Source organism: Chaetura pelagica, unplaced genomic scaffold (assembly GCF_000747805.2).
Source record: "Chaetura pelagica isolate M959 unplaced genomic scaffold, ChaPel_1.0 scaffold14, whole genome shotgun sequence".
Taxonomy (NCBI): domain Eukaryota; kingdom Metazoa; phylum Chordata; class Aves; order Apodiformes; family Apodidae; genus Chaetura; species Chaetura pelagica.
In genome coordinates, this window is record NW_009953067.1 from 30,956 (window position 1) to 50,901 (window position 19,946).

Below are 19,946 nucleotides of genomic sequence, written 5' to 3' on the forward strand. Positions count from 1 at the left end.
GTAGAGAGTTGAGTGACAGCTTTTTCTCTATCCTTGGCTTCAGGTGATCAAAGACTTGACTCTGGGGCATGGATGTCTCATCCTTAGGAGCTTGTTGTTTGGCCAGAACTGACAGACTTTACTGATTAGGGCCATTTTCAAACCAAGTACATTAAAGGCATTTCATACCATAAGACCTGTGCAAGACATGAGATTTAATCTTCCTGTAGAGGGAAATAATTTTCTGCATTGGACCTGTAGGAGCAATGTGCTGATTCTGGCTGTCAATGTCTATGTCTGCTTGACTGATGTCAGCATGATCTATTTAATCTTCAGTCTATGAATTCTCATACTGAATAAAGGCTTTATCTTACACTCCAGCTTCCAAGGCACTATTTCCTGTGAAATTGCATCACGGGGTTGTGCCTACCACCAAAAAAAAAGTAAAGGAAGTCAGAGCCTAGCCTGGGCTCTTCTAGATCTGCTAGATCCATAGCTTGCAGAAAAGGCAGTTCAGACCTGCTCTGCTGTGTAGCACTGTCTGAACTTGGATTGCAGTCTTGTCCTGAATTCATGGCCCCAAGATTACAATATATTCTTGGCAAGTCCTAAAAAGAACATTTTTAGCACCCGAATTCTTTCAAGAGTAAGATCTGGGGATTGTGGGGAATGTTTGAACAGATTTACTGCTGGAGGGTCTTATCCTCAGCTATGATTGGGCCCTGGGGTGACATCTGGGGTTTGTGGGATTCTTTCCCCATGTCCGCTTTTATGTAGTGTGTTACAATCACAGCAATTTGAAGGACAATGTCATAACAAGCCAACCCATCTAATGAAGCTAATGCTGTGGTAGGGAAAACCATTGCATAAATTCCATTATTTCATAAAGCATAAATCTATCCACGCTGGATTTGTGAACACTGCTAAATGCTACCTTTACAGCAGCATCATTACAGGGGTGTGAACCATCATGTCCTGGCCAGATTCCAGCTGGGTGATTACTTTTTGCTGACCTACTGTCATTACTACTATTTTTATAGTACCATAAGTCTACTCAGCACTGTACAGTAACTGATTTAAGCAGGTAACTAAGAAGCTACACTGGAAAACCTAAAGCCTTAGTGCCACAGCTGGGACAATGGAGTGCAATATGACAAAAATAAAATATTCATGGGGTGCAATTCAACTAAAATAAAATATTCATGAAGTGCATTTCAGGCTTTACAGCTTGTGTCACGCAGTAGGTGTTTCTTCAGAAGGTTTTGTTTCTCTTTAATATATGCTTTAAAAAAAAAAAAAGTTATTTTGTAGTTTGATGCATAGGAAGTGACTGCTGGAAGTCATTCCAAGTCTAAGAGTTGTCGTATAAGATAGTAAAGATGTTACAGTGAAAAAGGTAAAGAATAGAACCAAAGCTGATAGAAAAGGAGGAGAGAACTAAAGCTAGTGCTGGAAAGCATGATTCTTTCCTGCCTGAAGGGAGAAGATTTTTGTATTGGTTTGGTTCTTTTTTTCCCCCTTCTTTAAAAAATAGAAAGGAATGGGGTAATGTTTAGTGAGGTATATGAATAGAAAAAATGTGGTTCATGATGAGAAAGGCAGGAAAAGGAATCTTGGTAACACCTCAAACTTTCTAATTGAGAAGGAAGTGGAGGGTACTGATATTACTGAAACTACAGTGCTGCAAAACTAGAAAACCTTTGAAGTAATAAAAGGGAGGGGATGAAGACAGGACTCCAGACTACCACACTCAAACCAAAAGGGTTGCTTATATTTAGAGGGTATGCAATCCCATTGGATCCACTGCCATGGTGGTTTGAATTGTTGTCAAGCTTGCCAAAATGTGGAACTGATAAATTAATATGGAAACCTATGGTACAAGCCTAAACAAAATGCATTCCTGCCTCCAAAGTTGCTGTTTAGTAGGACCTCTCTGCCTCCCCTCTTTGCCAAATATCTTTTGTGCTTGAACACTGAGGAGAAGAAGGAGAGAAGCGTGTATCTGGAATACTTAACTTGTGACTTTTACTTGTGTTGTCTGCAGTGTGAGCTGTGGTGGTCACCTCACCATTCAGAAATGTTAAAGATGTGTAGATTTATTTGCATCTGAATGAAGTACAAGATTATGATTAAGAATCAGCTTTTGATGTCCAGTGGGACAAATCAGTTTTGACTTAGCAAAATTTTGTGTGGATTCAGAGTTATAGTAAATAAATACATTTGTGAAAATAAAATAACTTCTTAGCAGGTCAAATAATTAATTGTTTGTTTGGTCAGCTTAGCCAGGTATAGAAATGTATTGATCTGTACTAGATTGAAAGGTGGAAAAAAAAGATGTAAAGAAATAATGAATTATTACTAGCCAGAGTTATGATACTGAGTCTAACTGCTTTGTTGCTTTTATGGCTTTGTATTTTGAGTCTTGGTTTGACTGTTCTTTTTAAATTGCTTTTCTATTAATACAATTTGGATAGACAAGTGGATTGGGAGGAACACAATGAATGTGCTTTTTTCTGTTTTCTTAGGTTTGTTTTGGTTTGGGGTTTGCTCTGTTAGGCTTTTTGTAGGTTTTTTTCCCCTCATTCTCAGGTGAAGACAGAGAAAATGTTGCAAATTAATAGTTCAAAAGGAAAAGGCCTTAGCATTTTGTGTGTGTGTTGATAAGTTAATATCAGGTTAGAGTTACTGGATTTGCGGTCATTAACAGCCAAACATGATTGGTCATTAGTCATCCGGCACATCCTGAGCATCCTTGAAGTACTAGAAATAAGCAGATTTTTGACAGACAGGTAAGTTCATGGATATAGTTACACCTGTCAGTCTCCAAATAGCCCTTGCCTTTTCTCTTATGTCAGAACATATTTCCTAGGCAAAAGAACGAAAATTAAAAATTAAACGAAATATTAATAATATATAATACTCTGTATATGGCAGGAGACAATCTTTAGGTCTGTGGAATGTTTTGCAGTTCTTAACCATCTCAGTTTTGTTGGAATGATGGGTAAACAAAACCAGAGCTGAGTACCAGGGCAGAATTGTGAGTCCTTATATGATCTTGACATCTGCACCCTTGTGTTAATGTGTTGTGGAAAGGAAAATCCTTGAACTGGCTTCAAGATGAGCAGTGCATTTCAAGCTGAGCTCGCTCCTCTGATGGAACCATTAAGTGTGGGCCATGGTTGGCCTGGACTGAGGGGCTGTCGTGGCACGTGGCACCACCGTTTTCCAGGATTTTCTCTCCTGTGATCTGTTGATCCATTTCAGGTCAGATGCCTTCCTGTCCAACACAGACAAATGTGCTCTTGAGGAAGGACTTCTCTCCTTCTTAAAAGAGAAGTTTTAGCTTTGTGGATTTTAAATGTTGGTTATTTTGTTGCTGTTTGGTGCCCTGGAGACTAGGAAATGCTTTATTATGTTGACAAATAAAAACAAAAGGAGTTGGGTTAGTAATGGAGATGGAAAAAATGGATGGCTTGCCTGCCCCTTTCCCCATCCCCCACGCTGCGGTTGCTTTATATTGGATCTTAGATTTGTCATATTATATGTGGCATACATGTAAAATTCCTATGGTAACTGGAACAGGCCAAGAGTTCATAGTTTCACCATCTTTGAACTGGAGAAGCAATGTGGTCCAGGGAACTGAGCATAGGATCAATATGGAGTTCTTTAGCTTTACCCAGTGTATGTATTTTGACAATCTTGAGCATGGTTCTTATTTTCTTCATTTCATCATCAGTAAGTGGCAATGAAGGTATTTTTTTGTATTGCCATGAAGTTCTGGTAGTGTATTATTTAATAGTTAAATAACAGAGATTTAACTTGGGAGTTAGCTTTTGTTCCAAACCACTCCATATTCAGGTTTCTTTCTACTTCTGTGAGAATACATCACATTTATGCGTTTTATCCTGTCATAAAGAAAGGTAGAGATTTATGGAGAAATTGAAGTGATTTACTTTATTTCATCTCCTGCTAGCAAAAACCACTGTGGACAGTGGTTCTGCACCGTAAGTTTAGTCCCACTTGTGGCAATTAGATGAGAGCTGTGGCTACAACCACCAACATTGTATGTCTGTTGATGGTCAGTGGAGATTCAGCTCTGAAAATGAGCACATCAGTGTTTTCCACTAATGCTGCATTTTGTTGCAAACTGGTTTTGGAGGACTTTGTGCATTTAGTTAAGCCACAGGGTTCTCTCTCATGTTTTTCCAAAGGTGACTATACGAAAGTAATTTTCTCTATTTTAGTTAAAGTTGTGGTCTCACTGTTCACTCTCAGGAACGACAGGACAGTAGGATAAAAACTTAAAATCAGCTCTTTTGCACTGGAGAGCTGCTGGCAAAGTAATTGTTTCAGGTGTCTCACTGTTTGTGGAATATTGCTTACTTAGTATATATTTTCATGAAAGTTATAATTTCTGAGATGAGAATGAAGAAAAGAGTGAGACTGAATTTAGAACCTGAAAGAGGATCCTCATGTGCAGTTAGCATGGATCCTATCCCATGTGGCTAAACCTTCTGATAAGACTTGAAAAAACTGCTTTAGCCTAATTATATTTGGTCACTGGGCCAAATGATTTAAAAATGAACACGTAAACCCTGTCAGAGGAAGAGCACAGTGTTATAATTAGAGCTTGGGCAAAGTTCCAGACTGTGACTCCTGACCTGAGTCGAACCACAGATGAGGCTGTGCAGCAGGAGGGGGATCATTGTGAGGAACGGGTGTGTGGTTAGCTGTTGAAATGACAGCAACTTGTTTGTGTTGTGCAACAGGATAAAACAGTACGACTGAGAAGAGCTGTGGGAGGGAGTTATGTGTAATAGGGGATTCTCTCCAGAAAGAGATTTCCCATTGATTCTCACTGGAGGCATATATAGAAATAGATAATTGCATGTTTCATTTTCACAATCACTTACAAGAACTTGAAAGGCAATACAGCTTTTACTAGAATGAAGAAAAAACAGCTTTTGTTTTTTTCATAATTTTAAAGGACAGTTTTATTATCAGTTACCATTCAGAAAAATGAAAGATGTTCTTTTCTTAATTTTCTTTGTTGCCTTCCCCACCTCATGGTTTGGTTTTCCCCAAATTTGTTTCTTGACAAAGAGAAGGCAAAAGAGAGAGAAAGTAAAGTGAATAATTGTTAATTTTGAAATTATTAGAAAATATTTATTTTGTTTAAAACTGTCCACCAACAAAAACCCAAGAGTTGTAATTAGTTCTTAAGTAGCAGAAACAATACAACTTAAGTAAATGCCCCTCAGTTTCCTGTGACTGGCAGGCTTTAGAAAGACAGTATTCCCACTTAAGCATAGAATGAATTCATTCATTCATTCATTCATTCATTCATTCATTCATTCAGTGATTCCATTCTAAAATACCTGTGCTGGATTCCTCTCTAGCAGTCCTCAATTGTTCATATTTTGAAAGAATCTAGACACCTCACCTCTCTACAGTTACAGTGTTGTGTGCCTTTCTGCCCTTCTGTGTCAATATGAATTTCCTCTATGCAGCTTATAGATGGACCTGGAAAATGCCAGTGTCAAGAGTATGAGTTGTACAGTGGAGGGATGCTTGGTGAAGGTGAGGCAATACAAGGTTGCTGTTCACGTTAGCTCAGTGTGCTTTTGCAGACTAGTAAGAGCTGAGTAGCTTTGCTCAGCTTCTCAAGTATGGATCCCAAGGAGTGGATGCCAATTTTGTAAAAACACCACAGGAAAAAGCACTAGCTTGAGTATTTCTCATCATTATGGGTGAGGAAAGCCTGGAGACTGACTGTTCACTAAGGTGAACCTGCTTAAGATGAAAGCTGAGTGATGAAATGTCAATACAGGATAACCTGTGGTGATCAGGGCAGTACTTACTCTATAGAAAAATATTTGTTTTCATATCTGTTCACATCATTCTCTTGGTAAGGTGTCTCTTTTGGACAAAGTCATGACCTTACCAAAGTCATGACCTGAGCTTATAAAGGAAGATGATAGGGTTCTATCATTTCAATGTCTCAGCCAGTTTTTTCAAGGAGGATTCCTTGTCCATACCCTGAGCATGCTGGTCCTTGACAGTTGGTTGGGAAGTCTCTAGACAGTGAGCCAGAACTTGATTACAATTGAATTGATGTAGTGGTTGTTATATTGTATGTAAATCAGGTTTGACTCGTTGATTTGAGTTCCTCCCAAAATTAAGTTTTGTCAAACTAAGGGGATCTAAGTTTATCCATGACCAGATTGCCATAAAGGACATTGCACTTGGAGTCCCTGAGAAGGTGGTCTGTGGTAGAAAAGTTCAACTTCTGCAGCTCTCTTGTGGCATCTTTTAATACCTAAATCTCTTAAGTCTCCACCACTGAGAGGAAACAGAAGTTGCTTTGCACATCCTTGTGCTGGATTTTGAGGGTGTTTTGGCTTACAGATAAAACCAGTGTCAGAGGCTGGTTCCAGTGCTAAGTTAGCCTTTAGCATCTCCTAGTGAAAATCTAAAAGTGCTTTTGAAGCCAGTATCACCCTGCCCTAGTGAGTCCTGCTGAGACATACCACCCCTTGCAGAACTGGCATGGAGAACAAAGGAAAGTGGGCATGCCAGAAGACAGTGCCTTGGTGCCAGCTCACTTTCCTTTCAGCTGCATGAGAGTTGCAGCTGATGCCCCTGCAGTGCATGAGAGGAGGTGCTAGATGAATTAATCCCAGTACAAAGTAGGACAGGTGATTCATGCCAAGAACATAGTGCCACAAGGGTGGATGTTGGGGTGATCTGTTTTTTTGTTGTTGTTTTATTGTGGTTTTTTATTTTTTTATTTTTAATTTTTTATTGTTGTGGTTTGTTGTTTTTTTTCTAAAGCAAGCTTGCTGATTTCTACACAGAAAGTCCCTAGGGAGAGTTTCTGGCTGTGCACAGTATGTTAAGTCTCACTATGCAACTGCTGTCCTAAAGGTGCTTTTCCTAGCACAACTACTTGGTCTTTATGAGACCCAAAGGCAGCTTTGTTCTGGCAAGCAAACAGACCAAAGCATTGTGGGGCAGGTTAGGGCAGCAGTGGCTCTGATGACAAATCTCAGCTGTGTTGCTGCTGTTCCAGCATCCTGTGGTTCAGTTCACCTGCCACCTCCCTCCCTGCTCCCTTGCCTCATGCTCAGGGAGCTGGGCTTCACAACAAGCTTTACTTATTTACTCTAGGCATATGGCTTATTCTGCAGATTAAGTGAAAAAGTGAAGTCCTTAAAAAATACAACACAAAGAAGCCCCTGAGCTGTCAAACAACAAGTCCCTTAAATGGGCAAAATATGCAGCTCTCCGTGGACTGCACAGATCCCTCCTTTCAAACTGCTGGCAGGAGACTTCCTGTTTGGATGGGCTGCTCACAAACGGTGTTGTGTGGTGAAATCAGTCCCATCCCAGCTCCTCCTTCAGGCCTCCTTTTGCCTCCTTGTACACTCCTGATACCAAGGGCCCTCAAGCCTGGGTCCTGTCAAGATGGGATCTGGCAGCTGAACTGTAAATCTGAAAGCATGCATTAACACTGTGCACTTTCTCCCCTGGATACATAAAGAAGACCAAACTAGTTATATGTGTTTGAAAATGTGATAGACAAAATGGTCCTACTGCGAAAGTCCTTGCCATAAAGGAGTAAGTGACTGTTTGGTGCTCTAGCTCCAGAGTGTGGAAAATTGATTTCTGTGTCATTGTTTATTTAATTTTGGCCAAATGGGATACCTTTGGAGGGTGTTCCATTTATTCTGGGTAAACTCTCCAACATATGCTTTTTGCTTCTGCTACTTTGGGTCCTTTGCTGCAGTAGTGAGAGAGCGGTCAATACTAGCATTCAATGGCAGCATTCAGCCTTGGTGCCTGAGCATTGCTGATACATCTTTCTGCTGAGAAATTCCACACTGAGTTTGTAAAACCCTTTGAGAATCTTTGAGAGAAGTGATTCTGCAGTGCTGTATAAAAACACATTAATACCTTATTAAAGCTGAGCCATTTCTCTAGCCTGAGTGTTTATTTTGCTCGTTTATGTCTCAGATCCTTCTGTCCTCTTCCAGCTGTTATATCAGTCATAACCACTGTAACTGCAGAGAGCTACACAGATCCAACAGTCTTGATCGTCGCTTAATGTCTGTTGTTTGTTTTTTCTTTCTGCAGAACATGATCAGAAGATAGCATCATACACCATGATCATGGCCCCCCGGAAGAGGAATCGTCATGCGTTGGGGTTTCTCTGTTGTTTTGGGGGTAGCGACCTCCCTGAGATCAACCTCAAGGACAATAACCCCCTCCAGTTCCTTGAGTTTTCTGTCCCAATCCCACCAGCAGAAGAGCTCAATGCCAGATTCTCCGAACTTGTGGTAAGTTTCTTCTGACACATTGTTATATTTATGGGATGGGTGAACTCCCCCCTGCACAGGAGTAAAGAGACTTAATGGACTTAGTAGGGATAGGAATAAAAACGACAGCAAACCTCCATTGAAGCTTTTTTCCCCCTCATTCTTTGATGACCCTTTCCTCAGTGGGGGAAAAGCAGCAAGCTACGGATTGGATGACAGTGCCACTGGGTCTAAGTACAATAAAATGCTTAAATATGCTGGTTTATTCTTACTGCACTATGCAAATATCCAGATGTAGGAATGAGCATATTAGAAGGAACCTCATAAATTCACTAGAAAACAAATCCCTGACAGTCAATTTCTTGTTAGCAACTTTGGGATAAAATCTACTGTATAATCTACTGCAGTGGAAAATCTTTGGGTCTATAAAATAAAGACTATACCATTCTGTTGATCAGTAGCTTATTGCTCATGAAGTCTAAGAATCAGGTGACCAAGCTAGTTATGTTTCATCTGCCAGCTGCCTTTGAACCATGGAACGGTGCTGTTGCAGCAACAGACATAAACAGGAAGGGAAGCAGTTATTTCAGATGAACTTTGTTGTTTGCTTTTGTGGTAAATGTTATGGATTCCAGTGGCAGGCAGTTGCTATTCATGCGTGGCATGAAATGACTTTGCTGTCTTTGCCCTCTTGTTCAGCATGCATGCTGAACAGGCAGAGGAGGTACAGCTACGATGTCTTGCAGTCTGCATCCTAAAGAAGATGCCATTTGCTGCAGCTGATTAGTCATCTCATTACCACTTTGAGATCAGAGGTTGTGTAAAGTGAGGTATCTCTAAGTGTATAGATGCTTGAGTGGTGCTGCTGAGATGTGGGATAGAATGTAAAGTGCTAGATCTCAGAATTAGAGGAATTTCTCAATAATCTTTGTACATTACACTTGTAAGTTCAACCCAGTAGTTCTTGGCCTTTAGGATAGCTTCTAAGTGCTATAGTAATCAAAACAACTGTATAAATGGGATATGCAACTGGAGGTTGAAATAAGGGCAACTATAAGGTGTCATACCAAATATAGGGATGGCTGTAGTTTGTCAGATCAGTAGTCTGACAACCTAACCCAGGCTGCTATTTCAAGATGGGGTCCAAAGCAGATGCCTAAGGAAGAATATCAGACATGGCCGTAAGGTGGCCTTTTCTGGAATACCCTTCAAACCCCTAGCAATTTTCAGCTCAAGGACTTCTTCAGCTAAAGTTGCTTTCTGTGCACATAGTAAATTGGTATGGATTTCTTTTCCATTAACCGTTTCCATCTTCTTTACCACCCATTATGACTTTTTAGCATTTGCAATATTCTGTGGTAGGGGCGTGAGAAGGAGTCAATAAGATTTGCAGCTTTTTAGGAAGAATAGGGTGTGCAGCAGAAGACAGTCTACTTGTTTCTGACTAAGTAGAGATGAAGAATCTCCTTTTATGGAGATAGGTCACAAAATCCTTATTTGTATTTAAGTTAGTTTGCTTTTTATGTGAGGCTACTTCAATTCCTCTTGGAAAATGCAGCTGACTGTGAAGAATTCTGCTTTGTGACACATTATCTCTCATGAGTAAGAAGTGTAATCTGCTCTGGTGTCAGTTTATTTTTGGATGCTGCTTAAGCATTGCTTTTCACATGCAAAGCTTTAATTGGTGTATCAAAGTTTACTTCTCTCCAACACAGAGATCCATTGAGGCATTCATTCCAGCCTTCCTGAAGACATCATCAATAAATGTGCTTTACTTCTGAACTTGGCTTGCTAAAACTTGAACTTGTTTACCTTCAGGTCACAGTGAAAGACTTGTTTTAGTTACTGCTGAGCTTTTGCTTACTGAGAGGGTATCAGTTTCTGTGAGGAGTTTGTGGTGGTGGTGTTCAGGGTGCTTTTAGCTTTTTGTTTTATGCCTGGCAAATGCTGGAGTTCTATGTGCTTGTGGCAAAACAGCTCACAGCTGCCTTTTGGAAGTCTATTAAAAAGTATGATTTATAATGTTTTCAGTTCAAAATTTAATGACAAGTATACATGATGATCTGTAAAAATTCTTGGCCCCGAAAGTTTGTGACTTGTTGGTCTATGCTATAACTTATTAAATGTGCTGACAGCCTATAACTGGCATATACATTTCAAACAAATGAAGCCATTTAAATGAAAATAGATCATATTATTAGATTTATTGATAATACCCTAGCCATCATTGCATAAGAAGAGAGCTAGAAGAGAATAGTGCTATTTTTCAGAAGGTTAATGGTGCATATTGCACATTTTTATAAAACACTCAGATAGAATGATGATGCATGTCCATAGGAGTTCCTGGGTAGGCAGGTAACATTAGAGCAGTAAGGCCTTTATGAGTGAGAGAACCTGGGCTAGAAACCAGGCTGGCAGAATGCAGAATTTGCCTGGAAGGGCTAGTTTGTCCACAGGTCTGGATTAATGCATGTTCTATGAGACACTAAAATAAAACAGGCTACATCTGTATTGACAGCTCAGATGAGATTTTAATTGGATTAGAAAGATTCAGTCTGTAAATGCAGCAGTGTAAATCAGCGACCTGGAAGTGCCTGAGAGGGCTCTGTGCTGTGCACTAGCCTCCCTGCTGCTTTTCCTTTAGGGTCCAGTCTGGGTGCAATTGTACTATATAAAAAACTGATTTGAGCATAAAGCCTTTTGACCCAAATCCCCAAGAGAAATGATGACACCAACATCATCTGAGGTCTGTAGTGCAGCCCAGGGGGTATAGCCTCATCTTGCCATCTGCTCTGCAAAGCGATACGACATTTGTGTGCCTGAATGAATTTTTAAAAGCCTTATTTTTCCCCTTGTTGCAGTTAAAATCTGGGGCATTGTCCCACATCAGAGTTAATGACAAGAAGAGCTGAGCCTAGCTGTGCTGGAAAAGTAACCCTTGTGATGAATTTTCCAGTCCAGTAAATATTCAGTATGTTTTCACCTGCCTTTCTGAGGAAAAAGGATATTTTGAGGGCTAGAAATATGTCTTCTCTTGTTCTTGTAATCCTTAAATTAATATTATGAAAGGTGAATTTGGAAATGTTTATGTTGCAAGGGGAGAAATGGGTTGGGGTCCTCTATTTGTGATGGAGTCACAACACACCTCTAGAGCTTTGAAACTTGCTCATGTAGATTCCAGGCTGAGGCAAGTATACACATGCAGGTTCCTCTGTTTGGGTGATGCACCCAGACCCAGCAGCTGAGTAAAGGCAGCTGCCTAACTGGACTGTAACCAAGGCAGTGGTTGTCAAATGACAAGTTGTTACTGATTTCAGCTGAAACGTCTGCTCTCGATATCACTCAACCAGAAAAACAGTTCTAGGATGGATCCCAGGCATTTGTGTTACTTGAAGCTGGATGCTGTGTTTAGGCCTTGTTGTCCTGTTTAGAAAATTAAAACAGAAAGGGTTACTCCTGATATGGGCCAACAAATTCAATCTTGGTTTATTTCATTGGGAACATGTGCAGGAAGTAGTTCTGAATGGAGACTATGACTCAGGGTGACTGGGTCTGGTTTTGTTTGAGCCAAGACAGGAGTGATTCCCTTGCGACTAATCCAGTGCTAACAGTAGAGGTAAATCCTTATCAGAAGTCTAGATGCATAAGGCAAAAACCAAGCAAAAATACATTTGACCACAAGCTTTGCCCCACAAAGGACCACTTTCATGCATGCAACTAAAACAGAACAGCTGGCTTTAGTGTCTCTCCTTCAATGAAAAGGCAAGGAAGAGAATCTCTAGAGAGCAGTGTGTGGAGTGGTCCTGTACCTCATAAATTGTACAACTGTTCCTGCCTGACCATCAAGGCTGTTCTAGCCAGCGTCACTTCTGCTTTTTTCCTCAGTCTCTCTTTTCAGCTGGCACTGTGTACACTACTGTGTACACTACCATGTAGTAAAGTGCTGCTGCAGTTGGTGGTCTATTGGCAGGCGCCAAGCTGGTTTTGTGCCTGCTGGCAAACTGGCTGTGCTAAGCACATGTGTTTTTCCTTGTACAGATTTATTGACTGAACAGGAACTGTAGAACAATCTGGAAGAGCTATTGCAAGAAAAGGGGAAATAATATTTTTTTTTTTTTCATGAACTGGCTTCTCCATATTCTTGTTCATATTTGTTAGCAATGGTGTGATCTTTTTACAGGGGCTTCTGATTCCTTTTGCTCAGTATTAGAGTCCTAGTCTCTTCTTGTTGTTTGAGAGTGGTGTGCTGCTTGATATTAAAGATTTTGCCATCTAGATCTCTCTTACACCAGCAACCTGATGTGAACTCATGCCAGGAGAGGTAACTTAAATGCTGGTAATTCAGGGAATGCAGAAAAAATGTAAAGAATGCTGGCACAGAGGGAAGAGCAGTGCAAACAGCCTGTGCTTTTGTTGTTTCTTCTGTTTGTTTTGGTTTTTTTATTTTATTTTTTTTGTTGTTGGTTTGTTTTTTCTGTTAGTGGATCTATCGAGATGGTCATGGTATTTGGGAAGGTAGAGTTCAAGACTGTCTATTTTAGGATGGAGAAGTAGAGTTGTCTTTTGAGTTGCTTTTTTTCAAAGTTGATTGTGTTATTACAGCCTCCAAGGTTGAATGATAGTATCTTTGTCTGAGTTACATGCATGACATTAGCTTCTTACGCTAGGAAGATGAGAAATGCTTACTGTTATCCCCTTGGTCATGGCTGCCTTTGAAGCATTCTGATATTTTGCTCAGGTGAGGCATTGACTGGATTTTCCTGTCATGGTTTATTTCTCTTGCATTGCATTTGAACCTGTTTGAATTTCAGTTTTAGTTTGGTTGGTTTTTTTCTTCTTTTTCCTCAGAGTACCTAAGTAATGGGTTTTGTTGACTTCATAGGTTCACACAAGCATATTGCTCTTTACCATCATCCCAGACTTTTTCAGAAACAAAACTTTAGACCTTATGCCACCAAAAACACTTCTTAAGTTACATTATTTATCATTGAGAAGTAGCATAAATACTTACTAACTGTGTTTGAAAACTTCAGAATTAACCAGCATCTCTTTTGGCTTGCCTTTGTACTTCTTTTCATCCATTGAAATGGCAGCTCCATAGGAGGTCCCATCATTCTTCAGTTGCTGAAAGAGGTAGGTTGCTGCTTGGGTGAGGCAATGTACACTCTTCTCCCTCTCCCTCTCTCTCTGAAGAGGCCTAATTTTCTGACCCTACTGCGAAACCTCAGCTTTTGTTGCAGAGAAGATGCAGACAGAACTGTTATGTATTCCTGAATGATGAGGGTACTGGAAATTAAAAATGTATTATCTGTGAGTGCAAAGAAATGAAGATAGAACCAAGTGCTGAATCAAGGGCTTTGTCCTTCCCTCAAGGTCAGTGTGTTCAGCCCATGCTGGAAACTGTGGTTGAAACCTTAACCTTGGTTTCTGTCTTCAGCCTTCTGTAACACCAACCACAGGACCATGAACGCTTCTTGACATAACCCTAAATTCAACTCTTAGTCTCTCAACCTGTGACCTCTGATCCCATAATATTTAGTAATGGCTTCACTGGCATAACAGTTTCTGAATTAAAGGTGAACTAGCCCAGGAATCCAGCTGGAAGGAATGGCAGTGACTATGATAATAGAGAAAATGAGGATTATGTTAATTTCTTCTCCTTCGGTCTCCTTGGAATAAGAGCTGTACAGAGCAACTTCCATGAAGTTGAAAAAGATGAGGAGGTGGTATGGCAGGAGAATTCAAGCAGTATAAGCAGAAACTTGGTATCGTCTGAGCACTTTGATAATTTCTGTAACCAACACTAGAACTTTTAATTCCATGTGCCACCCGAGGAAGGAGGATATCTAGAGCAAGACTCCTGTTACTTTACTGTACCTTTTGCTCTTGCCTATTATTCTCTGTCCTCTCCTACCACATGGATGTCACTTCATTTTTCTGCCAATTTAGCTAATAGCTTTCTAAGTAAATCAGTGTCTTGAAAATAATGTAAACAAGTAAATCTTATCCTGAAACAGAACTGTGGAATTTGTGTGATATTTGCTGCTTTCACATATTTTGTTGTGCTCTTGTGACTTCTCAACCCACCAGGCTTGTAGTTGCCAGCACTTTAATTCCAGAATGCTGAAGAATGTGAAAGGAGTTGGTTAGTCCAGTCTGAACACATGAGCCATCCACACAACTAGTATCTTTGCTAGTTCGCTCAGGACAGAGACGAAGGAACAGTGGGGTCACAGGAGATGCATTTCCTAGTAGCTTTGGTCAATAACAGAAGTTTGGAGAAAACTATGCTCTTTGCTTACTCTGTGACATCTATCAACATCTGTTCCTTCTCTACCTTCACAGAGAATAAAATGGAGTTATTATAGTCTCACTTCCTAGAGGAGAGAAAGTTGAGAGGAGAAGAAAGAAAAAGGCGGTTTATGTTGAAAGAGATTAAGGCACAGCATGGAATTGTCTGAAAATTCCTGTATTTTTTCAGAGGAAGCAAAACAATTTTGGAGCAAAACATCAATTTGGCACACGCTGGATAACATACCTTCATCAAGAGCCACAGGGAGATGAAATCAAAACCTAAATAACTGTAGTAGCGATTCCTGCTGCAGCTGACTTGGAAGTAGATAGTTTCCTTCATGCTTAGTTCTCCCTTGCAGGCCATTTAATGTAATGGATACAACATAAACCTCAAATGAAAACTAGGCTTCACCACATTGAATAAGTACTCCCATATATCACCAGTTCCAATCAAGCCTGCCAAGTCCTAGCTGTGGCAGTGTTTGTGAGGCCCCTCTTTGGCTCTGCAACCTGCAAGAGCATTTATGGGGTAAAAAGACCAAGAAATGCCTCCATTGTGGGCTTTCATGTGAATATACACTGCCTTAAACTTTAGTCTATATATGTAGGCACAAGAGGGCATCAGCTGTGTTCCTCTGTGTTTGTTTATGAGCCCTGAGAACAAAGTTCTCTATTTCTCCCCCAGCTCACTTGTCATACTTCTGGAGCCCAGATAAACTGAGTTGCCCTTTCTGTCTCTTGGGTCCCAGGATGAAGCAGCTTCTTCCCAGAAATTATCCTCTATGTATAAAGCTCATTTATTCCTTAGTTTATTATTTTCAGTCATTCTGTCCTCTTTCTGGAATCTCTTTAATACAGGGATGTAACTTCTGTGTCACTTGCCCTACATGTAGTTCATAGTTTCAGACTATACCTCTGACAGACCTGTGGCTTTGAGTTGTTGATGAATGCAAATTTCTCTGAAATCATAATTTAGAAGTTCCTCTGTGCTCTTATGCCCATAAGAGGAGTCTTTTTTACTCCCTGTGCCCATCCCCTCTGTGCTTTTTTGTAATGAATGATTGTACCCAAACAGTTGGGAAGGTTGTGTAGTGCCAAATGGAATCAAGATCTGGAGAGATCCCTCATTTTTATTTGCTTATGATGAGCTCTGACTCCAACAAACTTAGGAGGCTTTGCTGGCCTTGACTCAGTGGACACTCCCTACCCCAGTAGGAGTAGCTTCTTTTCTTGCATTTAGTGGGAATGTGCCAGTGGAAGCTGTAAGTAAATGCTAAAGACTAAGCTGGATTTTTCATTACCATATCCAGCAAGAAGGCTTAGCATTGCCATCTGAGTAGAAGACACTGTCTCTAAAGGCAGAAAACAGCAAAGCTTTGAGGCAGCAGATTGCTTTCCTTGCTGATTAGGGCTAGGCCACAAAACCTTTCCTTTCTTTTGAGTTAGTTTATAGTTGTCAGATTTAACATTTTTCGTGCACTCAGATGCACTTGTCTTCTATTACAATAATGGCAAAAGTACTGGGTGGTTTAAGATTTCTGAAGCAATTAGGGGACTGAGGCTTGGGAGGCAGGGACGGAGTTAGGCTTTTCTCGGTGATGACCAGTGATAGGACAAGGGGTAATGGGTGTAAATTGGAGCATAGGAAGTTCAAGGTGAATATCCGAAAAAAATTTTTTACTGTGAGAGTGACAGAGCACTGGAACAGACTGCCCAGGGAGGTTGTGGAGTCTCCTTCACTGGAGACATTCAAAACCCACCTGGATGAGTTCCTGTGTGATGTACTCTAGGTGACCCTGCTCTGGCAGGGGGGTTGGACCAGATGATCTCTCGAGGTCCCTTCCAGCCCCTAAGATTCTATGATTCTATGAAAGCTCTTCATGGTATAGTCTACCTAGTTATGCACAGACGTTCCTTTATGTCCATCACAATTCTTCAGTCCAAAATTGTATGTATTCAAGATGCCTTTTTTCTTTTTAATTGTCCATATCCAGGATACAATTTTTCTTTTGCTTCCTGCTCTTCAAAGACAGATTTTTCATAATATCAGGTCTGTCATACACAAGTCCCATGTGCAATACACAGGGAAAAGTCCCTGATTTTAATGCACATATCACTACAAGCAGTTTTCTGTACTTGTTCAAGTTCCAGTACATGAGAGGTATTATATTTTAGGCTTCATGGCAGAGACAGTTCTCTCCAGACAGACACTCACCTACATGTGGAGTCCTGTGATAAGAATGGGCTTGTGGCACTCAGTGCAGCACCAGCACTTTCTCTCCCTAGGCTCCCTTCCAGTAGGTGCAGCTGGTTGGCAGCTGTAGCTCCCAGCTCCCTGGCCAACTGTGTAAGAAGTAGCAGTCACTATGCTGCAAATGTGAGACCCAGATGCTGTGAGAGGAGCATGAGATGGGTGCCAGGTCTCACACTCTGTGTCTAAGAATCAATAGGGTTGTGTAAACAAATGTAAATCTAGATCTGGGCTCACATTCCAGACTTTGGGTGTGAAGAAGCCGGGAGTTTTACCAAAGTACCTGTGTAGCTACAAGGCTTTTGTGCAGTGATTCGCTGTGTTGTAGTTCTTGTTGCTTTACTGTAAAACTTATGGACAGATTTTTATATGATGTAAAGCAATTCAGTTCCACTGAAGACACTAGTGAACTTACATCATTCTACATTGCCTGAAATTTGGCCTGTGTAGTATTTTCTGTGTCTGTGATGGTGGTTGGCTTCTGAATATCCCAAGCAGAGCACACTGGCTGCCTTTCTAAAATTCAAGAAGGTTGTGGTCAATGGTGGGAATACCTGAAAAGAATGTTTGAGTGTGTTCTCAATATGATTTACTTACAGTAGACATGAAATACCTGAGAAAGTCCTATTTACTGGAACACGTTTTTAACAGGGTAATCCTGATGTGTCATGACTGAGGAAATCTAGGACATAAGAAGAGAAGTATTATATTTTGGAAGCACAAGAGATACGTATCTTGGGATGCAAAAAAAAAGGGGAAAGAACAGATCCTGCCACTAGAGAATGGATGTGCTAAGATGTCAGTCTTGTCTTTTCCCTCTACTGAATGCTTGGAAGCTGTCGTGATATCCTTATCAGCTTATTTGATAACACTGTCTTCTTTTGGCATAGTTGCAAGTGTAAGGCAGCTTTACATAAAATGAAAGAAATAATGTAAAATTGTACTGTGGTATTTTTCCTTAGTAAAACATCATTAATATTTGAATAGTGGTGTTACAGCTATAACAAAGAGCCTGGAACTTTCTGGATTGAGTCTGCAATCTGCAGAGGTGATAAACCCCTGAAATTGTATTGATAGCAGGAGTCATACTTGCTAGCTGGAAGGATCAAATTAATTTATCTTTATTTCAATTTTTCTGGGACTTTTCCAGCTCCACTTGGACAGATACAAAGTAGAGAATTTCCTGCTTTCCTTCTAGAATAGAATTAGCATTGTCATATAGTTGCTGTCACTTTGATGCCTGTTGATTTACAGGCTCTGCCCTCTCCAGTAGAAAAAGAACCACAAGGAGCACTACAGGGTTGTCCTATTTTTCCACTGCTTTGAAAGGACTTCTTCAAGTATGATTCCTGCCCTTCTGCAGTTTCTGTCCTTTCTTTACTTCTCTTTATTAGTGTCTTACATTTTTAAATCTATTGAATCTATTAAGACCTTATTCTAGAGAGGGTATTTTAATCTATATTTGATCTGCTGGAGACTCTGTGAATCAGTTCAGAAAAGTAATTTGTGATGAGAAGGTGCCACCTGGCAGAGGAAAGTACTACATCATGCAAAGAACATGATGGCCACCTTATAACTGGACAGTAGTTTGCGATAAGAAGGGACAAAGTTTTCCAAAGTGTTGAAGAAAAAGACACAACAAATGAAGTAGCTGTGGTGCTGAAGGGAGAGCAAAGGCAGGGTGCAAAGATGGAAGTTACATGACATGAATGCTAGGCCAAGATGATCTTTTGGATATGCTTTTGGAGGGAGAGCTTACATGTTGATGAGCGGAGGTTGAATGACAGATGTCTGTTACTTCTGCAGCTCATGGAAGAAGGGCCCAGTCAGAGATGCTGTAGAAGATATGATTTGTCATTTAGCCCAATGTCCTGGTTTGAGCCAGGATGAAGCCAATTTTTCTTTTTACTGATTTTTTTTTTTCCCTTGTTGTCGGACCTGAGTCAAACGGTGACACCCCATTCGAGCAAGAAAGGGGGAGGCAGGTCCCTGTGTTGGTGAAGACCTTTAAAAAGTTATAACAAAATAGCAATGTAAAAGTAACCACCTGAAGCTGAGTAAGCACTGAACAGGGAATTTGTGGAAGAGGGTGTGATACAAGTGTTTTTCAGGATATGAGTTATCCCTACTGAGGTAGACTGTAACTGGGCTTTAGGAGGAACTGTTAACAAGATAATTGAATGGAGAAGTATGTGATAATCATGAAGGATCATCTTTTTAATCTGTTGCCTATATTTGCTCATCTAGTAGCAAGTTATATCAGATAAAAATAATTGTTCAGATAGTGTATTGTACAGCCTGAAGGAGAGTGGGGGAAAGGTATTATTATTATGTCATGCCTTTATGTCCTTCTATAGGTGGATTGTGTCTCCAAACAGTGATCAAGGTTGTTTATCATTCAGGGAAACTATAAAGGTAATCTGGGACAGCTCTTCCAGTGTTGAAAGGAAACGGCCTTTTTCTCGTCATGTGTCCGATCTCCATGACTCCAACAGGGTGCCACGAGTGAGGCTGTGTGGGTGGAGTAGTGCCCTTTTAGGGTTCAAGGTCTTCAGGTCGCCAGTCTCCTGGCATCTGCCTCCTTACTGAGTGAAGCAGAGTTTTTAATGTCATTAAATATAGGAGGTGAGTGTTCCTTCTACTCATCCCTGCAGCACCAGGTGGGAGCGGCACATGGAAGGCAAGTGTCAGAAGGTGCTTTTTCTGTCACTTGCCACACCAGGTTGCCTTCGCAGCCGCTCTGTCTTTGGTGTGTTTTGTCCAGAGGAAGTACAGACAGATGCCTCGCATCTGGTGCTGGGACACCACTGACCCAGCACTTTTAATGCTAGGTACCTCATTTTCTGTAAATAGAACAGTCAGTAAGCTGGCTGGGAGGAAAATATATTTCAAGAGCAATATGTCTTTTTCCTGACTACCTCTGCAAGCTTATATAACTCGTTTCATGCATTTGTGAGTTTGTTTCCCTGGTTTGAAACAGAAAATAGTATTGCTTCTTAAACCAGTTATAGTACAGAATTGTAGCCACATTGAAAATGTGCTGAAAAGATGCAGCACATGTAGGTCATAGGCAGTACAGGAGTCTTTCAGTGGCAAAATTAATC

General features: G+C 40.6%; 1 protein-coding gene across 3 annotated transcripts in view; it reads left to right on the forward strand.

Annotated features, from left to right (window-relative positions):
• Positions 1 to 8,118: 8,118 nt before the first annotated feature.
• DAAM2 (dishevelled associated activator of morphogenesis 2) overlaps positions 8,119 to 19,946 on the forward strand; it is a 123,970-nt gene continuing 112,142 nt past the window's right edge. For all 3 annotated transcript variants that reach the window (XM_009996801.1, XM_009996802.1, XM_009996803.1), the window contains exon 1: positions 8,119 to 8,318. In XM_009996801.1, the coding sequence (XP_009995103.1) occupies positions 8,145 to 8,318 (174 nt within the window). In that variant the 5' untranslated portion in view covers positions 8,119 to 8,144. The remainder of the gene's footprint in view (positions 8,319 to 19,946) is intronic.